Below are 25,255 nucleotides of genomic sequence, written 5' to 3' on the forward strand. Positions count from 1 at the left end.
CTGGGAATTGAACTCAGGACCTCTGGAAGAGCAGTCAGTGCTCTTAACCTCTGAGCCATCTCTCCAGCCCCGGTGCCTGGCATCTTGTAGGCCTGTCGTACAAATGTTTACAGAATGGGATGTATGATAAATTAATGTACATGGTTATTATAAAATTAGGTGGCAGGCTGGAGAGATGACTCAGACACTGAGCTGACTGCATAAGCATAAGGACCTGCCTTTAAATCCCCAGCACAATCTTCAAAAGCCCGCTGCAGTGGTGCACACCTGTGATCTCATGGCATATCTATGGAGCTTCCTGGTCCAGCCAGGCTAGCTAAATTGGTGAAGTCTAGGTTCAGAGAGAGAACGTGTCTCAAAAATGATTGAGGCAGACACCCAACATTGACCTCTGACCTCCACATACACATTCACACATACCCATGAACATGTACATACACTTATACTACACACATACAAAAAGAACATTAGATAAGATGATAGTATTTCTCCATATCAGTTTAGCATGAGTACTCTGCTGGACAAAAGTTTTGATTACCAAAGTCTAGTTTCCTAAGGAAAGCTGTATTGTTTAGTTTGTCATGACTTTTTAAGAAGAATCTTTTATTTCTTAGTTGCTCTAGAACTTGTTAAGAAAACTGATGCTCAGCCGACCTCTGTGATGTTACTTGATTTCATCCAGCATATCATGAAGTCTTCTCCACTTATGTTTGTAAATGTGAATGGAAGCCAGGGACAAAATGAGGCCAAAGACAGTTGTATTGGTAAGTGCTATTATTTTATGTAAATCATCAGTCAGTTTTATGATAATCTCTTTTCTGCTTTTCTGAATAGCACACATACTTGATTACATACTCCCAAAAGTCATATTTGCTCTATATTGAGGCGAAAGCAGATAGTGGTTTTGTTTTTTTGTTTTTGCATTAGGATCACTATATAACTGGCTGGCCTAGAGTTCACTTTTAGACCAGGCTGGCCTGGAACTCACAGATCTGCCTGCTTCCTGGGTGATGGGATTAAAGACATGCACCACCATTCCCAGCTTTAGCGACTTACTTTTTTTAAAGTTTTACTGGAACTTCTTCTCTAGTTACTACAAAGCCTATTTAGACATTTTATTCAAAAACACTTACTTATGCTGGGTGTGGTGTTGCACGCCTTTAATCCCAATGCTCAGGAGGCAGAGGCAGGCGGATCTCTTGAGTTCAAGGCCATCCTGGTCTACAGAGCAAGTTCTAGGACAGTCAGGGCTACACAGAAACCCTGTCTCGAAAAACCAAACCAAAACAGCAACAACCAAGAACTTACTATACTGCCTTTTAAAACAATTTTCTTTTTGTATGTTGAAGCTTTTTTCTATGCTACTACCCATTTGTCTTTTTTTTCTAGTTCCCTCATAAAGGGATGCAAAGTAAACTTTTTCCTATATAATAAAATATTTTAGAATTTGTTGGTAGTATTACAAGTATCTACTTTGGTATTATAGCCTTCAAAGGATATTTTCTGACTCCTCATGGCCACCTAGGATTGCCTTGGTTGCTGCTGCTTCATTTGTTCTTATTACTCATGTTCTGTATTTCTTCTGTCATAAGTTCTTAAATTATACTGTAGACATGTTGTCAGTCTTAGCTATATTTTCTAAAGCATGGACTATAACCAACAAGTGGGTTGTGAAATAACTTGAGAGTTACTAATATTTAAAACAAGATGAACTGGGCATGGTGGTGCATGCCTTTAAACCCAGCACTTGGGGAGCAGAGGCAGGCAGATCTCTGAGTTCATGGCCAACCTGGTCTGCACAGTGAGTTCCAAGACATCCAGGGCTATGTAGAGAGACAATCTTAAACAGATAAATAAATACATAGACACACTCTCTCTCAAATAAGTAAATGGCATGTGCATATGGATAGGGGATTGGATCTAGCACTTTACATGTAATAGATAATCTATCACTGAATCACGCCTCTAAGTCTCCATTCAGTAACTTTTCATTGAAGGAAGCTGGGTGTTGTGGCTTACACATCTAATCCCTAGCACTTGAGAGGTGAGAGCATGGGTATCATGAGGAGTTTAAGGTCATCCTTGGCCACACAGCAAGTTCAGGGCCAGTCTCAAAAAAGAAAAACAGGGTTTTTGTTGATGCAGTAATAGTAGCTACAATTTGTTGAATATGTATTATGCTTTGGAAACTATGCTATTTCACATACGTTATATTACTTGATCCTCACAATAACCAGTATCATAGATATCATTATGCAGCTTCAGAGAGGTGAAGTTGACATAACTAGTAGATGGTAAGCTAAAACCTTTTGTGTAGCTCAGAAATTGCTATTCTGAAGTACAGCCTTTCAATCATGTGGGAGACCTAGACTGTTCTTCTCATGAGAGTTATACTTTAAAAATCAATCATCAAGCACTTAACAGATTCACACTTATGATATACTTGCTTATTTAATATATTTTCTGTTTGTTTCAAAGAATTCAGTCATTGGATCATTACAAGACTTTTACGGATTGCAGCAACTCCATCCTGCCACGTGTTACACAAGAAAATATGTGAAGTTATCTGCTCATTATTATTCCTTTTTAAAAGCAAGAATCCTGCTATTTTTGGTGTTCTCACACGGGAATTACTCTATCTTTTTGAAGACTTAATTTACCTCCACAAAAGAAATGCAGTGGATAATGTTATGGAATGGCCAGTGGTTGTTAGTAGATTTTTAAGCCGATTGGATGAATACATGGGATGCTTACAGCCAGCTCCTTTGCAATTCATGAACATGCAAAATGTAGAATTTATTGAAGTCACTTTATTAATGGTTCTTATTCATATTGTTCCAACTGTGTTTTTTAGACGACAAGAGTTGTTACTGTGGCAGATAGGCTGTGCTCTGCTAGAGCATGGTAGTCCCAAAATCAGGTCTTTAGCAATTAGCCTTTTAACTGAACTCTTTGAGCTTGGAGGATTACCAGCACAGCCAGCCAGCACTTTTTTCAGCTTATTTTTGGAATTACTACAACACCTTGTAGGAATGGATGCTGACCAATTGAAACTGTATGAAGAGCCAGTGTCAAAGCTGGTAAAGACGCTATTCCCCTTTGAAGCAGAGGCTTATAGAAATATCGAACCTGTCTACTTAAACGTGCTGCTGGAAAAACTCTGTGTCATGTTTGAAGATCGCGTGCTTATGCGACTCAAGTCTGATTTGCTGAAAGCAGCTTTGTGTCATTTACTGCAGTATTTCCTTAAATTTGTGCCAGCTGGGTATGAATCGGCTTTACAGGTCAGGAAGATATATGTGACAAATATTTGTAGAGCTCTTGTAGATGTTCTTGGAGTTCAGACACATATTGGGGTAAGTAATTATTAAGACTGCACATTAAATGTTTTGTTCATTTAAGTGGATAGGATGTAATAAGAAAAGAGAATATCTCGCACAATAATGCATATGGAGGGCGTGATGATTTTCATAGCTTAGTTTCATTCCCTGTCATAGACATTTTACTTCCATTTCAGAAAAATTTGTTCATTATCTTAGTGAACTGCCAATGGAATAGATTGTTTTAAAGTAGAATTTTTAAAATATGTGTTTATAGCAGCATTAATTGAAAGAGGGCTGGTTATCTTAATTGGAGAAAATGATTTAATCATTAAGATTTTTATCTGTGAATGATTTCACTTTAGAATGAGTAATTAGTGATACCAGATTATACCATTTTTCCTGTTTGGATTGTGGGGAAAGATGGACAATAAAATACTCAGATATATAGTAACTTGATTCAGTATTTTAAAAATTAAACATTTTAGCTTATCTTAGTCTATAAGTCTTGTTAGATTTATAGTATGAAAAAGTTAGTGATTCCCTTATAAAAATTTCTGCATAGCATTTTGAGAAAGTGGGGAAAGATTATAGTGTATATGTGTTGTAGACCTTTGAAAGCCATAGAACCATTCTTAATTGATAGAATGTAAAATAATATTGATTAATGTGAGTATTTGATTTGCCTTATAAGACTCAGAATTAGTTTATCTCCATAGAAAACATGTAACTAACACCTAATGCATTTTTTCTGTTTATAAATAATGTAAACATATCTCCTAAGAGGTAGTATATTATTTTTGTTTTCTCAGTACTTGTTGGGACCATTTTATGCAGCCTTGAAAATGGAAAGTATAGAAATTATGAAGGGAGTTCAGTGCCAAATGCAACAGGAAAATCTCAGCGGTAATAATGATGAAGTGTCACCAAAGAGGCGTAGACTCAGCTCCTCTCTCAACTCTTCCAAAAGGCCATGCAGACAGTCTGAAGAGTATGACGTCATCCGATTTTATTTTAGATAGTTTATAAATTTTATTTACCTTAAAAAATAAATTTATATTAAGTATTCTGGTTTAAGAACATCTTTCTAAACATAGGCAATAGGAATGCTTAAAATAATTTGCTAGTCATTGTGATTTACTCTAGTATGATACTATATATATAAATATAGTTACATTAAATGTTTTTGCATGCCTGTTCAGTTTAGCTTTTTAATATTCGAGAAGTGTCTGCCTGTGTGTCTGTTATATTTCAAATCTTAACAAATATACTATTTTTTGTGTGTAGCTAAAGAGTTGCTGTAGTTGAGCCAAATTGGACATTTTTTAAATCTATCCTAATGTAGATAAAAATTGATAATACATTGCAATTTTTGTTTTATTTTTATAATTACTGTTGTGTGTGTGTCTTTCTGTCTGTCTGTCTTGTCTACATATGTGTATAAACCACAATGACTGTGTAGGGGGTCAGTGGGAATGGGTTCTCTCTTCCATCATGTGGGTCCCCACAGATCAAATTCAGGTTCTTAGGCTTGGTAGCAAATGTCTTTATCTGCTGGGCCATCTTGCTGGCTCTTTTATTTTTTTAATTAATTAATTTGGTTTTTTCGAGATGGGGTTTCTCTGTGTAGCTTTGGAGCCTGTCCTGGAACTTGCTATGTAGACCAGGCTGGCCTCGAACTCACAGAAATCCTTCTGCCTCTGCCTCCCGAATGCTGGGATTAAAGGCCTGTGCCACCACCACCCAGCGCTGTCTCTTTTATTTTAAATATAGGCATTTACTTATTAATTTTGTGCTGGAGTATTATCCTAAGTTTACTAAGGATTATAATAAAGTATAATCCTTAGTATACTAAGTAAGCACTCTATTCCTGAGCTGTACCCCACCCGATATTTTGTTTGAAATACATTTGTATTATATATTAATACCCTCTACTGTGATTATAACTATTTATAGAATTACTCGTGTGGATATGGACAAAAAGAGCATATTATGGAATTTACTGAAACAAAAAGCTGAATCCCTTCAGACTTCCCTCGAATGTGGTACTCTGAAGAATTCTGTTGCTGAGAAGTTAGAAGGAATCACTGTGGTATTACAGCTGACTGCTCTCTGCACTGTTCACTGTTCTCATCAAGACATGGATAGGTAAAAAATAAAAAAAGAAACATTTGAAATTTTTTTTTTTAATTTTATTACGTGTGTGGGTGCATGGATAACAGAGAATGCATGAGGAAGTCAGGGGACAACTTGGTGGAGTCATTTATCCTGCTTTTACAGAGGTTCCAGGGATGAGCGTCAGGTCATCAGGCTTTTAGGACAAGTGCTTTACCCACTGAATCATCTCACTGGCCTGTAAATAACATTTTTATTTTCTGTGTGGGCTGCCTTTAATGAATTTATATTTACCGTTTTAAGAAACTTCATTACTCACTTGATTTCTGTGACCTTAGGACATAAACTTTGTAGTGAAGTAGGTAAGAAAATTTCTGTTGAATGTCTGCTAAAGGCTAGGTACTGTGCTAAATGTTGCTTCCAACTTAATCTTTATGTCAGTTCTAGAGGTAAATGCTGTCATACCTACTTTATCAACTAGAAGTTAAAGTGCAGAAAAATTAAGACTTTTTTCTCTTAAGCCTAAATAACTTTTCCCAAAGACATATGCTAGCAGAACATACTTATGTACAGTTCAGAAACTCATGTTCTTTTGACTATATTTCTTGATATAGAGCAGAAATTTAGAGTGCAGAAGAGGCAGATTTTCTGTTCAGGATCCTTATATAGATTTTCTATCAAAAGAAACAAATATAACCTTTTGAAGACTTCTACTGCCACAATTTAGGAGAGCTAGTTTATGATCATTCTGTACTTCCTGACTGATTTGTAACTAACCAATACAGAGTTATAAAAGAAGAGATTTTAGGAAAATTATATTAATTCAGATGCCACTGAACTTAGAATTTGAGATAAATTGAAGGAATAGATTATTAGATTCTTGTCCTTTTCAGAAGAGCATTTGCCATATCAGTTACTAATTGCACAGGCATGTCTTCTATCATTATTTAAACCTGGTAATACTAACATTCAAAGATCCTAGGTCAATCCACACATCACAAGAGTGATTTAAGAGAGGTTAAGATAGGAGGATTGCCACCAGGCCAACCTAGGTCACAAAGTTAGACTCAGTGTGTCTGTATGTCTTCCCCCACCTCCCCACACATACTACAAACAACAACAGGAAAAAAAAGTGACTTAAACCAACATTAAGAGAATACACTTAAAAAAAGAGAGAGAAAATACACTTAAATATAAGGTTGGTTTGCGTATTGACTTTAAATTAGCTTAAGGTTATAGGTTAGTTCTGTGCTTAATTTTGGCTTTATTAAAATATTATGTTGGACTATAACAGAATTCTTAATTCTAATATCTTTTAAAAAATGTACTCATTGCAGCCATAATTCCAAGGACTGTCAACACACATATAAGAAGAAACCTCCAGTAGTGATAACTTGGATGTCTTTGGATTTTTATACAAAAGTGCTTAAGAGCTGTAGGAGTTTGTTAGACTCTGTTCAGAAACTTGAACTGGAATTAGTCATTGATAACATGGTGCGGATTTATGATGCTTTGATGTATATGCAAGGTGAGTACAAATAAGTGATAGATTAACCTTAGTCATTGTAGAAATAGGCTTTGTGTTTTTGCCTAAAAAATGAAAAAATGTTCACAATATTCAGAATATTTTCAAAACTTCTGTTAATTAAACTTACTGGTAGTTTCTGAGTTTCACATTTATTTGTGTAATATTTGATTAACTTAGTTAATATTTGTTTGAAATGTTTAAATGTTTTGGTTTGAGAATCTGAAGAATGCTATGATCTATATAGACAATGCATAGATGTATATGTTTTTAAGTCACATCTGGTTTGGTTGGCCTCATGGACTTCATCATGGGCCTTGAAGTATAGCTCAGTGGTGGAGTACATGTTTAGCATGTGCAAGGCCCTGAGTTTGCTACAGACCACTCCCAATTAAACAGGATTGTTTATGGCCCTTCGTTTTAAGATCCTTATTTATTGAATGTTGGTTATAATTACACTTGATGTTTTGGATATCTACATTCTGGAAAAAATAAATATGAAGGAGTAGGTATAATCTATGTCCTATTGTCTGTCTCTGTAGTAAAAAGTTCATTTGAGGATCATATTCTGGAAGAGTTATGTGGAATGCTCTCACTTCCATGGATTTATTCCCATTCTGAAGATAACTCTTTAAAGTTGACCACATTTGCTACTAATCTTCTGCCATTAAGCCAGAGGGTTTGCGATAGTTTCTGTAAGTAATAAAAAATTATCTGATGTATGTAGCTTATTTTGTTGTGTGGAATGGATCTCTGTGTAGAATTTATAATACTTTATCACACATTTTTCAGTAATTAAAAGGAGAATACTTGGAACAGCACAGAAAGGAGTTTGGTATATAAACAGTTGAGAAGGGATACTTGCCCTATACCTATATATCCTTTCCATCTGTACAGCATTTGAAATGTATCTGCAAGTATCTTTATCTTGAGCTGGGTGTGGTGGCTCACACCTGCCATCTCAGCACAAGAGGACACTGAGACAGGAGTGCCGTGAGTTCTAGGCCAGCCTAAGCTGGCAGAGTGAGTCCTTATCTTCAAGACAAATCAAAAATGACAAAAAAAAATCTTCATTAAGAAATCTATGGGTTATTTTAGGACTATACATAAAAAGAGTAGAGAGCTGGGCGGTGGTGGCACACACCTTTAATCCCAGCACTCGGGAGGCAGAGCCAGGTAGATCTCTGTGAGTTGGAGGCCAGCGTGGTCTACAGAGCGAGCTCCAGGCCAAGCACCAAAACTACACAGAGAAACCCTGTCTCAAAAAACAAAAACGAAAACAAATAGAGTAGAGAATTATATTCTAAACACTCATATCAATATCTTACTTCAATAAATAAAAATCTTGGTGCTGGGAATGTACCTACTAGGCATGTAGAGTTCTGACCTGGCAGACTAGAGGCTCCAGTTTTGATCCCCAGTGCCCTCTAAAAATGGAATGGTGGAGCCCTATAGGCCTGTTATGGCTCAGAACAAAAAAGAAAAAATTGTAAGGATTTAGTGCGAGTCCTTTAAGGTGAATATGGTGGTACATGCCTGCAGTTCCAGCACTTGGGAGGCCAAGGTAGGAGAATTGAATTACAAGTTCGACGCCAGCCTGGGCAACATAGTGAGACCCTGACTCAAAACATGAAAGATAAGTAAATAAGTAAACAAACCCTTTGATTGTTCTTTTCCAGTTTTATTCCTCTCCTTTTCCTAGAGATAACTATCATTCTTGCTTTATTTTATTACTTTTATTATATATGTATTTCTTATATAATATAAAGAATTATTTTCATTTTTACACTTGCATTTTTTAGTCAACATTGTCTTTATTTTTTAAGTAGGCTTTTATGTAAAGGAGGCTAGCCCCAAACTTGACTGTGTAGCTGAGGCTGGCCTTGAACTTCTGATCCTCCTAAGTACTGGTATTACAGACATGTGCCCCAGTGACTGACTGGATCAGCATTGTATTTATGGGATTTATTCATGATGATTTATGTAATCGCTCATATTTTATTTATTAATAAGCAACTGTAAGACAAACAATATTGGGGCTGGAGAGATGGGTCAGTGGTTAAGAACATGAGCTGCTTGTTCTTCTAGAGCACCTGAATTTGTTCTTAGCACCATATCAGAAAGCTTATACTGTCTGTAACTCTGGCTCTAGGAGGCCCAATGTCCCTAGCCTTCTCAGGCACCTTCATTCACTTGCACAGTTCTTCTCCCCAACTTTAATTCATAATTTAAAACAATACAACTAAATCTTTAAAAAGATAAACATTATCATGACATTGATGGACAATTTAGTTTCTTCTGGTTGTTAACAATTTTAAGTTATTGTGATATTTTTAAGTAACTTTAAATCTTCCCAAAGCCTTGGTCTTTGAAGTATTGTCCATAGACCAGTAGTGCAAGCTTGTGAGAACTTCTTAGAAATTTAGAGTATCTTCTGCCTGTATCTCCTGTTCCAGGGGGTCTGATACCCTCTTCTGACCTCCACAGAGACCAGACACACACGGCAAAGACATTCATGCAAGGCAAAACTTTCATGCAATAAAAGTAAATAAAGATTAAAAACAAAAGAAATAAGAATATCTTATGTTCTGCTGGAATATACTGATTGAGAATCTGAATTTTCAAAAAGATCAGGATATTCAGATGCATATTAGTTAAAGTACTATTTGAAGATAACTACCTGGGAATGGAGTTACTCGTCTGTAGGATTTCCACATCTCACATTCTGTTCTGTTGTACTGCTCTCCAAAGATGTACCACTTTACATTCTTGTTGGCAGAGTAGGAGAATTGTGTTCAGTACTTGATATCACCAGGTTTAAAATATCTTGCTCTTTAGATCAATAAAAATTCAGGGAGATAACTATCTTAATGTTTTTGATTCTGATACATATGTATTCAATTTTCATTTCCCTAATTACCTAAGGAAGTTGTATGTAAACATTTTTAAGTGTTCTTGCTTTATTTTCTGAGATTTAATTATGTTAGATGCTATATTTACTTTAAAATGCTAGTTTCACAGTGTACCTATACAAGCATGCGTGCATGTGGGTATGTGTTTGTGCATACACTCACATACTTCTGTAAAATTAACTTTACAGCTTAATGGCTGGCAAGGTGGCTCAGTGGTAACTGTCACTGAGCATGATATTCTAAGTTTGATCCCTGGGACCTGTATTGTAGAAGGAAAGAACTTACTCTTACCAGTTGTCCTCTGATTTCCACACAAGAGTTTTGGCACATTTGAACCCTACCCCCACCCAAAAAAAAAAGTGAGCAAAAGTTTTTAAGTCTTGTTTAATAAAGTTTATTCTTTTTAGCTCCACAGGCACAGTCACAATGTGTGTTTCTTCTGACTCTGTTTCCAAGAAGAGTATTCCTTGAATGGAGAACAGCAGTTTATAATTGGGCTCTGATGAGCCCCCATGAAGTAATCCGGGCTAGTTGTGTTAAAGGGTTTTCTATCTTACTGCAGCAACAGAGTTCTCGTAACCAGATTCCCAAGATGCTTATGTATGTATTAAGACTTCAGTTTGAATATGTGACTTGATTGTATAACCTTTAATCTGAGTGTCTAAGCTGTTATTGCAGAGTATATAAAGCAAATATTGCTTTTAGCTTGGAAATTATATCTTTCCCTTCTGAGTTTCACTTTTTCTTTCCCTTTGTCTCAAATTAAGGAAATTTAATCCAAAATATTTACTGGGAAGATTTAGTACTTTTTCTTTTTTTCCTCAGAGATAGAGTCAAAGATGATTCTGACATTGTGAAAAAAGAATTTGCTTCTATCCTTGGTCAACTTGTCTGTACTCTTCATGGCATGTTTTATTTGGCAAGTTCCTCAGTAGAGCCTTCCTTTGAACATGTGGACCTGTTCTGTAAGAACCTGAAAGCCACTCCTCAGCATGAATGCTCATCCTCTCAAGTACGAGCTTCTGTCTGCAAGCCATTCCTTTTCTTGCTGGCAGAAAAAACACCTAGTCCAGTAAAACTTGGTGAGCGGTCACTTAGGATTAAACACTTCACAGTGATACTGGGTATGAGTTTGTTGGAGGGTTGAGATTTCCACACATACTTGGAAGATCCATGTGTTTAGGAGTAAGTTGTAGTTCATTCACAAACTTTCATATAGTTGGTAAGTGGTTCTAAGAACCCCTAAGTTCTGTAAAATTGAGTTGAGAGGTTTTTTAAAGTTTATTTTTAAGTCTAAGAGACAGTGATCTACAAAACCTAAAAATGATCATTTGATAACTTAGATTTTAGAATTTATTTTAAATTTAAGTCATTTATTACTTTTATTGAGTATAAAGTAATTTAAATTGGTAAGTTTGCTAGCTGTGTTGGCACATGCCTTTTTAATCCCAGCAGAGGCAGGTAGATCCCTTGAGTTCAAGGCTAGCCTGGTCTACAGAGTGCGTTCCAGGCCAGCCAGCCAGCCAGCCAGGTTTGCACAGTGAAAACTATTTTAAAACAAGCAACAAAAACAAAATGACCAAAAAACTAAACAAAAATAAATTAATTAATAAGTTCTAATCTTCTTAAACTATGTGTGCTATGTACGCCTAAATATTGGTGTATAAGGCAACATGGGATTGTTTTCTGTATCCTATTTGCTAACAGTATTTTAAGTACAACGTTGATATGTGATGTGTCAAATTAGAAAATATATACTGTCTCCCTTTAGCTTTCATAGACAATCTGCATCATCTTTGTAAGCATCTTGATTTTCAAGAAGATGAAACAGAGGTAAAAGCGGTTCTTGGGACTTTATTAAATTTGATGGAAGATCCAGACAAGGATGTTAGAGTTGCTTTTAGTGGAAATATTAAGTATATATTGGAATCTTTGGACTCTGAAGATGGATTCATAAAAGAGGTTGGAAATTTTAAATTAAAACATACAGATTTTTATAAACCTAGCTCTTGAATTTTTCTGATCAGTGAATTTTGCTTTTCTAGCTTTTTGTTTTAAGAATGAAGGAAGCATATACTCATGCCCAAATATCGAGAAATAACGAACTGAAGGACACCTTGATTCTTACAACAGGGGACATTGGAAGGTGTGTTTGACAGGATTTGAAATGAAACTTACTTACGTTTGTGACTGTCTTATTTGCCTAGCATTAGAGACAGTGAGGGCTGGAGATGTAGTTCAGTGGGAGAGTACTTACCTGCTGTACACAAAGGCCTGGATTTGTTCCTTAGCACTGGGGGAAAAAAAGAGTACATGGTGATATAAGATGTATGTTATAGGAAAATATGACTCAGCATATATTTCTTTGTGGATCCGCATTAGTTTCTGAGACATTAACCTTGTGTTTACCTGTGTTCGTTTTTCTTTTCAGGGCGGCGAAAGGAGATTTGATCCCTTTTGCACTCTTGCACTTGCTGCACTGCTTGTTGTCTAAGTCGGCGGCTGTCTCTGGAGCAGCGTACACAGAGATTCGAGCACTAGTCGCAGCGAAAAGTGTTAAACTGCAAAATTTTTTCAGCCAATACAAGAAACCCATCTGTCAGGTGAAAGCCAGCATTCAGCCTTTCAATAGACAATAACAACATTTTACGGGAGTTTAAAAAGAAGTAGAAACCAGGCAAAGTAGTATCTTTGCTGGTAATCTCAGTTACTTCCTGTGGAAGGCTGAGGTGGTGTGGTCTCTTAAAGTTCAGGATTTCGGGACCAGACTGGGTTTAAGAAAAACAACATGTGTACAAGTCTTATTTTGCTTGTTTTAAAGAATTATTTTTAAAACTATTTATTTAGAACTGAACTGTTGCCATTTGTATTTAATTCAACTGGTCTGAAGATATGGGTTATAAATGAAAGAGAATATCATATAATAATTTGTCAAATTTTTATATTCTTGGTAAGTTTTAGGCAGTCATCATTTTTTAGACTTTTTAGTGATGATAAACTCTTTTATATCTTAACGTTGTAAACATGAAACTTTGTTTTTAGAAAGATATATTAATCAATGACTGAAAAGTTAGACCATGTTAAAATATTGGTTTTACCCTGTATTTGTGATATAATCTTGAGCATGATATTCAAGTTTCTTAACTAAGTCTGGTTGCGTTTCTGTAAAATGGAGATTATGACAAAATCCATCTCAGTGAAGTGATTAAAAGAATTGAATGAGTCTAACTGTGGCAGTGTAGAACATGATGCTGCCCTTTATGCTAGCTTGAAAGGTATTAGTTGGTGGGCGGGGAGGCAGGGTTAGTCAGAATTCCTTCCTTGTTTGAAAACTAAGAAAAATGTTTTTGCTTTAGTTTTTAGTAGAATCTCTCCACTCCAGTCAGATGACAGCACTCCCGGGTACTCCTTGCCAGACTGCTGAGATGCGAAAGCATGATGTAGCTCACCACAGAGAAATGGCTTTAAATACCTTGTCAGAAATTGCCAATGTTTTTGACTTTCCTGATCTTAATCGTTTCCTAACTGTAAGTTGCAATGTGTGTGTGTAGTTGACTTATTTGAAGTTTTCAATTAAATATTTCATGTTTGTTTGTCTTTTCTTTTTTTCTTTCTTTTCTTTTTCTTTTTTCTTTTTTTTTTGGTTTTTCGAGACCAGGCTGGTCTCGAACTCACAGAGATCTGCCTGGCTCTGCCTCCTGAATGCTGGTATTAAAGGCGTGCGCCACCACTGCCCGGCTTGTTTGTTTGTTTTTTAAAGAAAAACTTACAAGCATATTTAGGACATAAGGACCCTACATTTTCAAAAGTACATGCTTTGTGTACATGAGTGCATGCATAGGTCAGAAGACAACCTTGGCTATTGTTGCTCAGGCACTGTCCATCAGTTTTGGAGGGGTGGGTGTTGAGGACAGGGTCTGTCACAATGCCCTGGAAGTTTGCCAGGTAAGCTTGAATGGCTGGGCAGCAAGCCTTTATAGTTTTCCTGTCTCTGATTCCATAGCACTGGGATTACAAACATGTGTCAGCATGCCCAGCGTTTTTCTGGGGATTGAACTCAGTTCTTCATACTTATTTGACATGCTCTTTACCATCTGAGCTACCTCACTATCTCCTAAACTGTATATTTATTTTTACTTTGATGAAATTGTTGCTTACACAGTAAAACTTAAATTTATGTAGATCTTTATTTACTGTTCTATATATCATATTCAGTGATACCATATTCAGGTTAACTATCTGAGTCTTTATGTTTTTCGTACCACCCTGGATTCCACTGGTTATTGAAAAACTAATATTTACCCTTAAGAAGTTGAATTATGCCGGGTGGTGGTGGTGGTGCACACCTTTAATCCCAGCACTCAGGAGGCAGAGGCAGGCGGATCTCTATGAGTTCCAGGAAAGGCGCAAAGCTACACAGAGAAACCCTGTTTTGAAAAACCAAAAAAAAGGGGGCTGGAGAGATGGCTCAGAGGTTAAGAACACTGGCTGTTCTTCCAGAGGTCCTGAGTTCAATTCCCAGCACCCACATGGTGGCTCACAACCATCTGTAATGAGATCTGGCTCCCTCTTAAGGCCTGTAGGGATAAATGCAAACAGAATATTGTATACATAATAAATAAATAAATCTTTAAAAAAAAAAAAGAAAGAAAAACCAAAAAAAAAAAGAAATTGAATTATAAAATACAAAATTAGTGGTATGATCTGCTATGAATTCAGATGTCAGACTTTGTAGCATGGGATGGTTTAAAAAGCCTGTGAAATTCATTAGGGCTAAGGTTTAAAGGATGATGGAGCATATTGTCTTCTCATTTTTGCCCCAAAGTCAGGCTTATTGTTAATCTTGATAAATCGTGATAACAGTTCATACAAAGGTTTCCCATACAATATTATTTTAACGAACTTAAATTGCTTATAAATTGATTATATATACAAAGAAAGTTGGATAGCATATTATAAGAACTATAAGCCGGGCGGTGGTGGCGCACGCCTTTAATCCTAGCACTCTAGATGTAGAGCCAGGTGGATCTCTGTGAGTTGGAGGCCAGCCTGGGCTACCAAGTGAGTTCCAGGAAAGGTGCAAAGCTATACAGAGAAACCCTGTCTTCAAAAACCAATAACCAAAAAAAAAAAAAAATCCGTAAAGATATTCATACCTTAGTACTCGTTAATTCCATCAAAAGCCACAGATGTTTATTGCAACATTACCCATTGGCAAAATAAAACTGAGAAGAAACCAAATGTCTAAATTTAAGCTATTTTATGTAGCCATCTTAATTTAAGTATAACTAAGTTAAAAGGAGTAACGTAAGTTATGTCTACAAAGGCAAACCTATTTGTTTATTGTTTTGTTTGTTTTCTTTCTGTTTTGGATGCAGTCTCATTCTATAGTACAGCTGTCCTCAAATGTGCTATCCTCCTGTCTCAGTCTCTTGAGTGACAGAATGTAATACCCCTCAGGAAAGGCTGGATCTTGTTCGTTGTCACATCCCATGTTTAGATAATGACTTACATGTAGTAGTATTCTTTAGGTACATGTATAATAAATAAACAAAATCATAATTATTTTACCTTTGGATTTTGTGTGAATTTAATGAGCTAGATCTTAAAAGAAACAGACCAAAAATGAAAGTAGATTGCAGTATTGGATGTTAGATGTATTTAACAGTTTTCTGGAATGTTGCAGCATCAATTCTATAATCTAAAAAATTCTTTTTTTCAATAATTATTTTTATTTTATGTGCATTGGTGTTTTGCCTGTATGTATGTCTGTTTGAGGGTGTCAGATAACGGAGTTACAGACAGTGGTGAGCTACCATGTGGATGCTGAGAATTGAACCCTGTTCCTCTGGAAGAGCAGCTGGTGTTCTTAACCTCTAAGCCATCTGTCCAACCCCTTAAAGAACAGATTCTTTAAGTTTGCCTTTATGGCTATTCTCTACATGCTTATTCTCTAAATGTAGGAAAGGATACATCAGATTTAGACTTATTTTAGAGTGTGCATATGTTTTATCACATACTCATGGGAAATTCGCTTTTTTTTTTGTTTGTTTTTTGTTTTTTGTTTTTTGTTTTTTCGAGACAGGGTTTCTCTGTGTAGCTTTGCGCCTTTCCTGGCGCTCACTTGGTAGCCCAGGCTGGCCTCGAACTCACAGAGATCCGCCTGCCTCCGTCTCTCGAGTGCTGGGATTAAAGGCGTGCGCCACCAATGCCCGGCATGGAAATTCGCTTCTTTTGAGTTAGCATACAATGTAATAGGAATTAAGAATGAATCCAGTCTTCATTACTTTTACATTTCTTTACTGTCTCTTTTTTTTTTTTTTTTTCTTGGTTTTTTGAGACAGGGTTTCTCTGTGCAGTTTTGCGCCTTTCCTGGAACTCACTTGGTAGACCAGGCTGGCCTCGAACTCACAGAGATCCGCCTGCCTCTGCCTCCCGAGTGCTGGGACTAAAGGCTTGTGCCACCACCACCCGGCTCTTTACTGTCTCTTAATGCATATGATAAAAGCTCTGTGTCTTGTCTGTTTTGCTTATTGCTGTATATACAGGGCCTGAATCATTGTAATATCAGTGTATTATAGTCAAGTGAGTAAATGGCAAGGCCAAATATAACTATGAATCCATACATGACTTCATATGGCATTAAAGAATGTTTTTGTGAACAGCTTATTTGAACAGTTTGTCACCCAGACAAATGGACTTTGTGATAATTATTGTGCTCTTTTTCAGAGGACATTACAAGTTCTATTGCCTGATCTTGCTGCCAAAGCAAGCCCTGCAGCATCTGCTCTCATTCGAACTTTAGGAAAACAATTAAATGTCAATCGTCGCGAGATTTTAATAAATAACTTCAAATATATTTTTTCTCATTTGGTTTGTTCTTGTACCAAAGATGAATTAGAACGTGCCCTTCATTATCTGAAGGTATTTGGATATTTGTATGTCTTTTAATTCTCTTATTTAAGTAAACATTATTGGAAAAAACTGTTGTAACATTGTAATGTAGGAAGGACAGTGAATAATTTATAGGTTGTAAGAATATTTATAAATATTGTGTTAAATAATCATTGTCTTGGGAGGATTCTAAATAGGATTGGTCTTTTGATATTTTCTCTGATCATTTACTGTAGTAGGATAAAATAGTCATCCTTTCATGAATGAGGTTCTTACATGATTTTATTTTAGTAATTTTGTGCTGATTACAGTTATACTAGCTGATAATATACAAGTAATTATAGGAAGAGACAACTATATTTAACTGTATGCCTGTGTTTGGTTTAGTTACTTGCTACTCTGATAATATGATTGTAATTCTGCCTACTTTTTAAATTATTAATAATTTAATGGGTCTGGAGAGATGGCTGAGTGATTAACAGGACTTGTTCTAGCACAGGACTTGGGTTCAGTTCCCAACACCCACATGCATGGCAGATCATATCTTCCTGTAACTCCAGGTCCAGTATCTGCTGCCCTCTTCTGATCTCTGTGGCACCAAGCACCCACGTGCACATACATACATATAGGCAGAACACTATAGACATGAAAAGTAAAAAAATAAATCTTAAAATTTTAGTGTGTGTGTGTGTGTGACTGTGTGTGTAAGAGATAGAAACAGTGCATGGGTGCTTATGGGCCACTGTGCATGTGTAGATCAGAGAACAACTTTTGGGACTTTATTCTCTCATTTCATTATGGGTTTAGGCTGTTAGGTTTGCATGTCTTGCTAGTTTTTAAGCTTAAAATTATTGTTTGGGCTTCTTTTTGATTTTTATTAACAACAGTATCTTTGAGGAATGTAAGACCATGGAAATAGAAAACCTTAATTTTATTTTTCTCTAAGAGACAGCAGATCTCTTTTCATTTTAGACCTAATGACTATTAATTTGTTTTCATTTATCTCGAGGACATTAACTGTGTGTTATAGAGACAGAATGATAATATTTATGGAGTACATACTATATGTCAGAAACTTCTCTGTCCACATACTATCTGGGTCATTTCAGTTATTTGGCGAGATGCAGGTAGTACATCTTATCTCATATACAAAATGCTTGAGACAAGATTTCAGATTTTTCTTTGCTTCTTTTTGTTATATTTTGAAACATTTGCATATATATAATGAGATATTTTGAGGATGAGACCAAAGTCTAAACACAGAATTCATTCATGTTTCACACACAAATGTATAGCTCAATTATGTGTGTTGGTGCACGGTTTTAATGCCAGCACTTGGATCTTTATGAGTTTGAGGCCAGCCTGGTCTACAAAGGGAGTTCTAGGGCAGCTAAGGTTATTACACAGAGAAACCCTGTCTCGAAAATCAACAACAACATAAGAGATAATTTTATACACTATTTCCAATGTGTCTGCATTTTGACTGCAACCTATCATTTAAAGTCAAGTATGAAATTTTCTGCTTCTGATATCATGACAGTGTTAAAGAATTGATATTTGGGCTTTAATTAGGAATGTTCAGCCAGTGTTTTGTTTTATAGATGATGGAACTAAGGCAGTGAGAAGTTAGATTAGGTAACGTGTCCAAATCACAGGACAACTTATAAATGACAGCTAAAATTTAGACTCCAGCATTCTGACCAAAAACCTGCTGTGTAGCGCTGTCCTTGCAGCCAGGGTCCATGAATCTGTAAATACTGTGTTGCTGGTGCAAAAGACTTTAGGCAAACATAGGACTTTTCAAATTTTATTTCAACATTAAGTCTGATCGCTTTTCTTCATTGCATACAGCTCATGGGAGACCTATCAGGAGAGAAGGATAGAATTCTTTGCCAGTGTCTTTTCTTAGTTATGTTAGTAAGCTATGCCATCTGACCTAGAGCTCTTGATTTACTAATAACATGTTAAAAATCTGTACTTATTTTTGGATGCTAATATGAGGAAAACAATTTTTCATATCTTTAGAATGAAACAGAAATTGAGCTGGGGAGCCTGTTAAGACAGGATTTTCAAGGATTGCACAATGAATTATTGCTACGTATTGGAGAACATTATCAACAAGTTTTCAACGGTTTGTCAATTCTTGCCTCATTTGCATCTAGTGATGATCCATATCAGGGACCACGAGATATCACATCACCTGAACTGATGGTAAGGCCCATGATATTTGGTTTGTTTTTCTCCTTTTTTTTTTTTTTTAATTTATTGTATTTTACAATACCATTCAGTTCTACATATCAGCCACGGGTTCCCCTATTCTCTCCCCTCCCACCCCTTCCTCTTACCCCCATCCCACCCCCCATTCCCACCTCCTCCAAGGCAAATCATCCCCCCGAGGACTGCGATAAACCTGGTAGACTCAGTCCAGGCAGGTCCAGTCCCTTCCTCCCAGACTGAGCCAAATGTACCTGCATAAGCTCCAGGTTTCAAACAGCCAACTCATGTAATGAGCACAGGACTTGGTCCCACTGCCTAGTTGCCTCCCAAACTGATCAAGCCAATCAACTGTCTCACCTATTCAGAGGGCCTGATCCAGCTGGGGGCCCCTCAGCCTTTGGTTCATAGTTCATGTGTTTCCATTCATTTGGCTATTTTTTTCATAATTGAGTAAAACCGAAATGTATTATAAGCCACAGTCGTCCTAGGGACCCCCATGCTATATATATATATATATATATATATATATATATATATATATATATATATATATATATATATATATAGCCTCCATGGTTCTATGGGTTGTGGTCTGATTGTTCTTTATTTTATGTCTAGAATCCACTTATGAGTGAGTACATACCATGACTGTGTTTCCGGGTTTGAGTTACCTCACTCAGGATGATTTTTTCTAGTTCCATCCATTTGCCTGCAAATTTCATGCTTTCATTGTTTTTCTCTGCTGAGTAGTACTCCATTGTGTATATGTACCACATTTTTTTCATCCATTCTTCCGTTGATGGGCATCTAGGTTGTTTCCAGGTTCTGGCTATTACAAATAGTGCTGCTATGAACATAGCTGAGCATGTATCTTTATGGTATGAATCAGCATTCCTTGGGTAAATGCCCAAGAGTGGGATGGCTGGGTCTTGAGGTAGTTCGATTCCTAATTTTCTGAGAAACTGCCATACTGATTTCCACAGTGGTTGTACAAGTTTACATTCCCACCAACAGTGGAGGAGTGTTCCCTTTGCTCCACATTCTCTCCAACATTGACTGTCATTGGTGTTTTTGATTGTAGCCATTCTGACAGGTGTAAGGTGGTATCTCAGAGTTGGTTTGATTTGCATTTCTCTGATGATTAAGGATGTTGAGCATTTCTTTAAATGTCTTTCAGCCATTTGTGTTTCTTGTTTTGTGAATTCTCTGTTTAGCTCTTTAGCCCATTTTTTAATTGGACTGTTCAGTATTTTGATGTCTAGTTTCTTGAGTTCTTTATATACTGTGGAGATCAATCCTCTGTCAGATGTGGGGTTGGTGAAGATCTTTTCCCATTCTGTTGGCTGTCTTTTTGTCTTTTTTTTGACTGTGTCTTTTGCCCTGCAAAAGCTTCTCAGTTTTGAGAGGTCCCATTTATTAATTGTTGTGCTCAGGGTCTGTGCTGTTGGTGTTTTATTTAGGAAATGGTCTCCGGTGCCAATGCGTTCAAGAGTGCTTCCTCCTTTCTTTTCTATTAAGTTTAGTGTAACTGGATTTATGTTCAGGTCTTTGATCCACTTGGACTTGAGTTTTGTGCATGGTGACAGATATGGATCTATTTGTAATCTTTTACATATTGACATCCAGTTATGCCAGCACCATTTGTTGAAGATACTTGCTTTTTTCCATTGTATAGTTTTGGCTCCTTTGTCAAAAACCAGGTGTTCATATGTGCATGGATTAATGTCAGGATCTTCAATTCGATTCCATTGGTCCGTATGTCGGTTTTTATACCAGTACCAAGCTGTTTTTATTACTATAGCTCTATAGTAAAGTTTGAGGTCAGGGATGGTGATGCCTCCAAAGATTGCTTTATCATATAGGATTCTTTTAGCTATCCTGGGTCTTTTGTTTTTCCATATGAAGTTGAGTATTTTTCTTTCCAAGTCTGAAGAATTGTGTTGGGATTTTGATGGGGATTGCATTGAATCTGTAGATTGCTTTTGGTAAGATTGCCATTTTTACTATGTTAATCCTACCTATCCATGAGCATGGGAGATCCTTCCATTTTCTGATATCTTCTTCAATTTCTTTCTTTAGAGATTTAAAGTTCTTATTAAAAAAGTCCTTCACTTGTTTAGTGTTATCCCAAGGTATTTTATATTATTTGTGGCTATTGTAAAGGGTGATGTTTTTCTGACTTTTTTCTCAGCCCTTTTATCGTTTGTGCATAGGAGGGCTACTGATTTTTTTGAGTTGATCTTGTATCCTGCCACTTTACTGAAGGAGTTTATCAGCTGTAGGAGTTCCCTGGTAGAGTTTTTGGGGTCAGTTATGTATACTATCATATCATCTGCAAATAGTGAAAATTTGACTTCTTCCTTGCCAATTTGTATCCCTTTGATCTCCTTTTGTTGTCTTATTGCTCTAGCTAGAACTTCAAGTACTATATTGAATAAATATGGGGAGAGTGGACAGCCTTGTCTTGTTCCTGAATTTAGTGGTATCACTTTGAGTTTCTCTCCATTTAATTTGATGTTTGCTGTTGGCTTGCTATAAATTGCTTTTATTATGTTTAGAAATGTTCCTTGTATTCCTGATCTTTCTAAGACCTTTATCATGAAGGGGTGTTGGATTTTGTCAAAGGCTTTTTCAGCATCTAAGGAGATGATCATATGGTTTTTTTCTTTCAGTTTGTTTATATGGTGTATTACATTGACTGATTTTAGTATGTTGAACCATCCTTGCATCCCTGGGATGAATCCTACTTGGTCGTGATGGATGATTGTTTTGATGTATTCTTGGATTCGGTTTGCCAGTATTTTGTTGAGTTTTTTTGCATTAGTGTACAGATTGGTCTGTAGTTCTCTTTCTTTGTTGCATCTTTGTGTGGTTTGGGTATCAGGGTAATTGTAGCCTCATAAAAAGAGTTTGATAGTGTTCCTTCTGTTTCTATTGTGTGGAACACTTTGAAGAGTATTGGTATTAGTTCTTCTTTGAAAGTCTGGTAGAATTCTGCACTGAAACCATCAGGTCCTGGGCTTTTTTTGGTTGGGAGACTTTTGATGACTGTTTCTATTTCTTTAGGGGTTATTGGTTTATTTAAATTGTTTATCTGGTCTTGATTTAGTTTTGGTATGTGGTATTTATCCAGAATATTGTCCATTTCTTCCTGGCTTTCCATTTTTGTGGAGTACAGGTTTTTGAAGTATGATCTGATGATTCTCTGGATTTCCTCGTCTGTTGTTATGTCTCCCTTTTCATTTCTGATTTTGTTAATTTGGGTGCTCTCTCTTTGCCTTTTGGTTAATTTGGCTAGGGGTTTGTCTATCTTGTTGATTTTTTTCAAAGAACCAACTCGTTGTTTCATTGATTTTTTTTTTTTTTTTTTTTTTGTATTGTTCTCTTGTTTTCTATTTCATTGATTTCGGCCCTCAATTTGATTATTTCCTGGCGTCTATTTCTCCTGGGTGTCTACCTCTGCAGGCCGCCGTTGGGCCTGTATGTTTTTGCTGGCTGCCGCTGGGCCTGTATGTCTCTGCCGGCTGCCGCTGGGCCTGTATGTCTCTGCCGGCTGCTGCCACGGGCCTACCTGCTTCTGCTTGTCGCTGCTGCCTGGGCCTGTCTACTACCTCTACCGGCTGCCGCTGGTCCTGTATGTCCCTGTCGGCCGCCGCTGCCACTGCCGGGGCCGTCTCCTCCTTTTTTGTAGCTACTTAAGAAGCTGAGGAAACTCCTTGCCCCCATTTTCCAAGTATAGGTTTGTTTTTTTTTTTATTTTAATTGGAATTTTTCTTTTAGAAAAGGTTAAAGTTGTATGGTCGCAGAAGATGTTAGCTGCATATGTATCTTTGAAAATGTGGACTTCCAGGTGATTCTTAGGATTTTATTTTTTCCTAAGGTTCCCGCCCCCCTTCATTTTTTTTTTTAAGAAAAGGTCTCTATATAACCCTGGTTGACCTAGAACTCACTTTGTAGACCTGACTGGCCTCAAACTCTTATAAGAGATCTGCTTATTAGTGTTGGGATTAAAGGCATTAAAGGCATGCAACACCACACCTGGCATGATTTATTTTTCACTAAGTAAACAACAAGGTTAATTATATTTTTACAGCTTTCCCCTCATCTTGTTTCTTCTTACAACTAATCCTTGACAAAGCAAGCAGCAAGCTAAATTAAATCCTTTGTTTGGAGTAAAGGAAAGATGGGGTTTCTTTCTTTGTTTTCTACTTTTGTTGTTGTTTGCTTGCTTGTTAGTTCTGAAACAGGGCATCATAAAATCCAGGCTTACCTCAAAGTCCCTATGTAGTTGAGAATGGCCTTGAACCTCTTACCTTTCTGCCTCTGGTTCCTGAGTTCTGGGATTACAGGCCTGTGCCAACACATCAAACTTTCTCTTTTCTCTTTATTTTTCAGCTTTGTTTTTTTCATGTTGGAGTGATTTGGAATAGTGTAATTCCCTCTGCCCTATCATCATGATTTCTTTTGTTTCCTTGCTTTGATAGGATGATTTGATGATTCCATTGTTAACGTTTCAATTCCAACTTTTAAACTGTGAACTTTGAACTTTGGGGTTTATATAGGTTAGATCCTAGGAGGAAATAGATGGCATGCACACAAATGTTTATCTGCAAATATATTTAACAACTAGTGCCAGTTCTAAAAGGGAATTTTAAGGAATCCAGTTTGCAGTGCTGGGGATCAAACCTAGAGCTTTGTATATGCTAGGCAAATGTCTTAGTTAGGGTTGCTATTGCTGTGATGAAACACCATAATCAAAGAAACTGGGGGAGGAATGCTTTTTTTGGCTTATGCTTCCACGTCACGGCTTATCACAGGAAGTCAGGACAGGAACTCAAGCAGGGCAGGAACATGGAGACAGAAGCTGATACAGAGGCCATGGAAGAGTGCTACTTGCTTGTTTGCTCCTCTTGGGTTGCTCAGCCTGCTTTCCTATAGAACCCAGGATCACCAGCCCAGAGGTGGTCCCACCCACATTTGGCTGGGCCCTCCCCCATCAATCTCTAAGAAATGCCCTCCATGCTTGTTTACAGCCCAATCTGATGGAAGTATTTTCTTGAGATTCCCTCCTCTCAGGTGACCTTAGCCTGTGTCAAGTTGTCATCCAGCATAGCAGCTACCTTACACTGAGCTATCTGTGTGTAACCTTGGACCCCAAAGGAGCCTTTTCTTCCTTGACTTGTTTCCCCTAATCTTCCCTACTTCGGGCAATGGTATTTTGTACCGTTATCTACCCATTTCTTCTTCTAAAACCTGAAAGTAATGTATAACCTCTTCAAATTAAATCTGTAAGACCATGTGCAACAGTGTGCCTTTCTACCTCCCTTTTGTTAAACTCTTCCTTTCATTACTGTAGCTCTGTTGGCTTTGTTTTTAAAAACAGCAAACTTCCAGATTTGTAGCTGTTGGCTTTAAATGGTCTCTGTACTTACAATAATAATTTCCTGGATGTTTTTCACTCTCCAAAGTTTCCTTATCACCCCTAGCTAAATTCATTTTCCAGTTTCTCTCATGTGTTTGTATTTCTTTTCTTTTCTTTTCCTTTTTTTTTGTGTGTGTGTGTGTATGTTTATTTTCTTATAGCTCTGTCACAATCATATTTATGTGTGGATTAGTGCCTCCTACTAATTGCCATGTATATTAGTGCTTATCTTATACACATGTACCTAGCATGATAGTATATATTTGGTGAATGGCAGGCATACATACTTAAAGTACTATTTGTCTGGATGCCAGGAACTTTAAAATTAGAATATTTATGTAGATTTGAGTGCCACCTATTCCTACATAGACTAGAACCATATAGTTAGGGAATTGTGGCTTATTATGCCAAAGTTTAATTTCAATCCAAATCAGAAGTTTACAAAATACATATTATGGAGATACTGTTATTAAACCCAATACTTTGCTAATCTCAAAACAAAATTAATGATGATTTAAACAAAAAGGTTCATAAACCAAAAATTCCTTTGCTTGGTAAGAGTTTCTGTGTGCTAAAAAGACATGTAGGATAAATACCTAACTCCTTCACTGTATACTAGTACAGACTCTTCCTCTTCTGCGCTTAGCGGTGACTGTAACCCTTAAGTTACCTGAATCAGGTGCCTTAACATTAAGTGATGCTTCCTTGGAACATATTTCAGTTACCACCCATCACTAGCTCTTTTTCTTGCCATTTTTCTTGCCTGATATAGTTCAGTGGTAGAAAGCTGCCCACTAGGAATTCTGTAATAAATCTCAGGTTCAGAGGGAAAGAAGAGAGACACTTTATA

At 36.8% G+C, this 25,255-nt stretch overlaps 1 protein-coding gene across 3 annotated transcripts in view; it reads left to right on the top strand.

Annotated features, from left to right (window-relative positions):
- Positions 1–25,255, top strand: part of Atr (ATR checkpoint kinase) — a 111,311-nt gene that overhangs the window by 6,857 nt on the left and 79,199 nt on the right. For all 3 annotated transcript variants that reach the window (XM_006975175.4, XM_042281446.2, XM_076576837.1), the window contains exons 3-16: positions 615–764; positions 2,479–3,356; positions 4,133–4,311; positions 5,277–5,468; positions 6,773–6,963; positions 7,503–7,655; positions 10,280–10,472; positions 10,698–10,954; positions 11,644–11,834; positions 11,918–12,018; positions 12,304–12,475; positions 13,229–13,399; positions 16,602–16,796; positions 18,792–18,977. In XM_006975175.4, coding sequence (XP_006975237.2) covers positions 615–764; positions 2,479–3,356; positions 4,133–4,311; positions 5,277–5,468; positions 6,773–6,963; positions 7,503–7,655; positions 10,280–10,472; positions 10,698–10,954; positions 11,644–11,834; positions 11,918–12,018; positions 12,304–12,475; positions 13,229–13,399; positions 16,602–16,796; positions 18,792–18,977 — 3,209 coding nt within the window. The remainder of the gene's footprint in view (positions 1–614; positions 765–2,478; positions 3,357–4,132; positions 4,312–5,276; positions 5,469–6,772; positions 6,964–7,502; positions 7,656–10,279; positions 10,473–10,697; positions 10,955–11,643; positions 11,835–11,917; positions 12,019–12,303; positions 12,476–13,228; positions 13,400–16,601; positions 16,797–18,791; positions 18,978–25,255) is intronic.

Source organism: Peromyscus maniculatus, chromosome 7 (assembly GCF_049852395.1).
Source record: "Peromyscus maniculatus bairdii isolate BWxNUB_F1_BW_parent chromosome 7, HU_Pman_BW_mat_3.1, whole genome shotgun sequence".
Classification (NCBI taxonomy): Eukaryota; Metazoa; Chordata; class Mammalia; order Rodentia; family Cricetidae; genus Peromyscus; species Peromyscus maniculatus.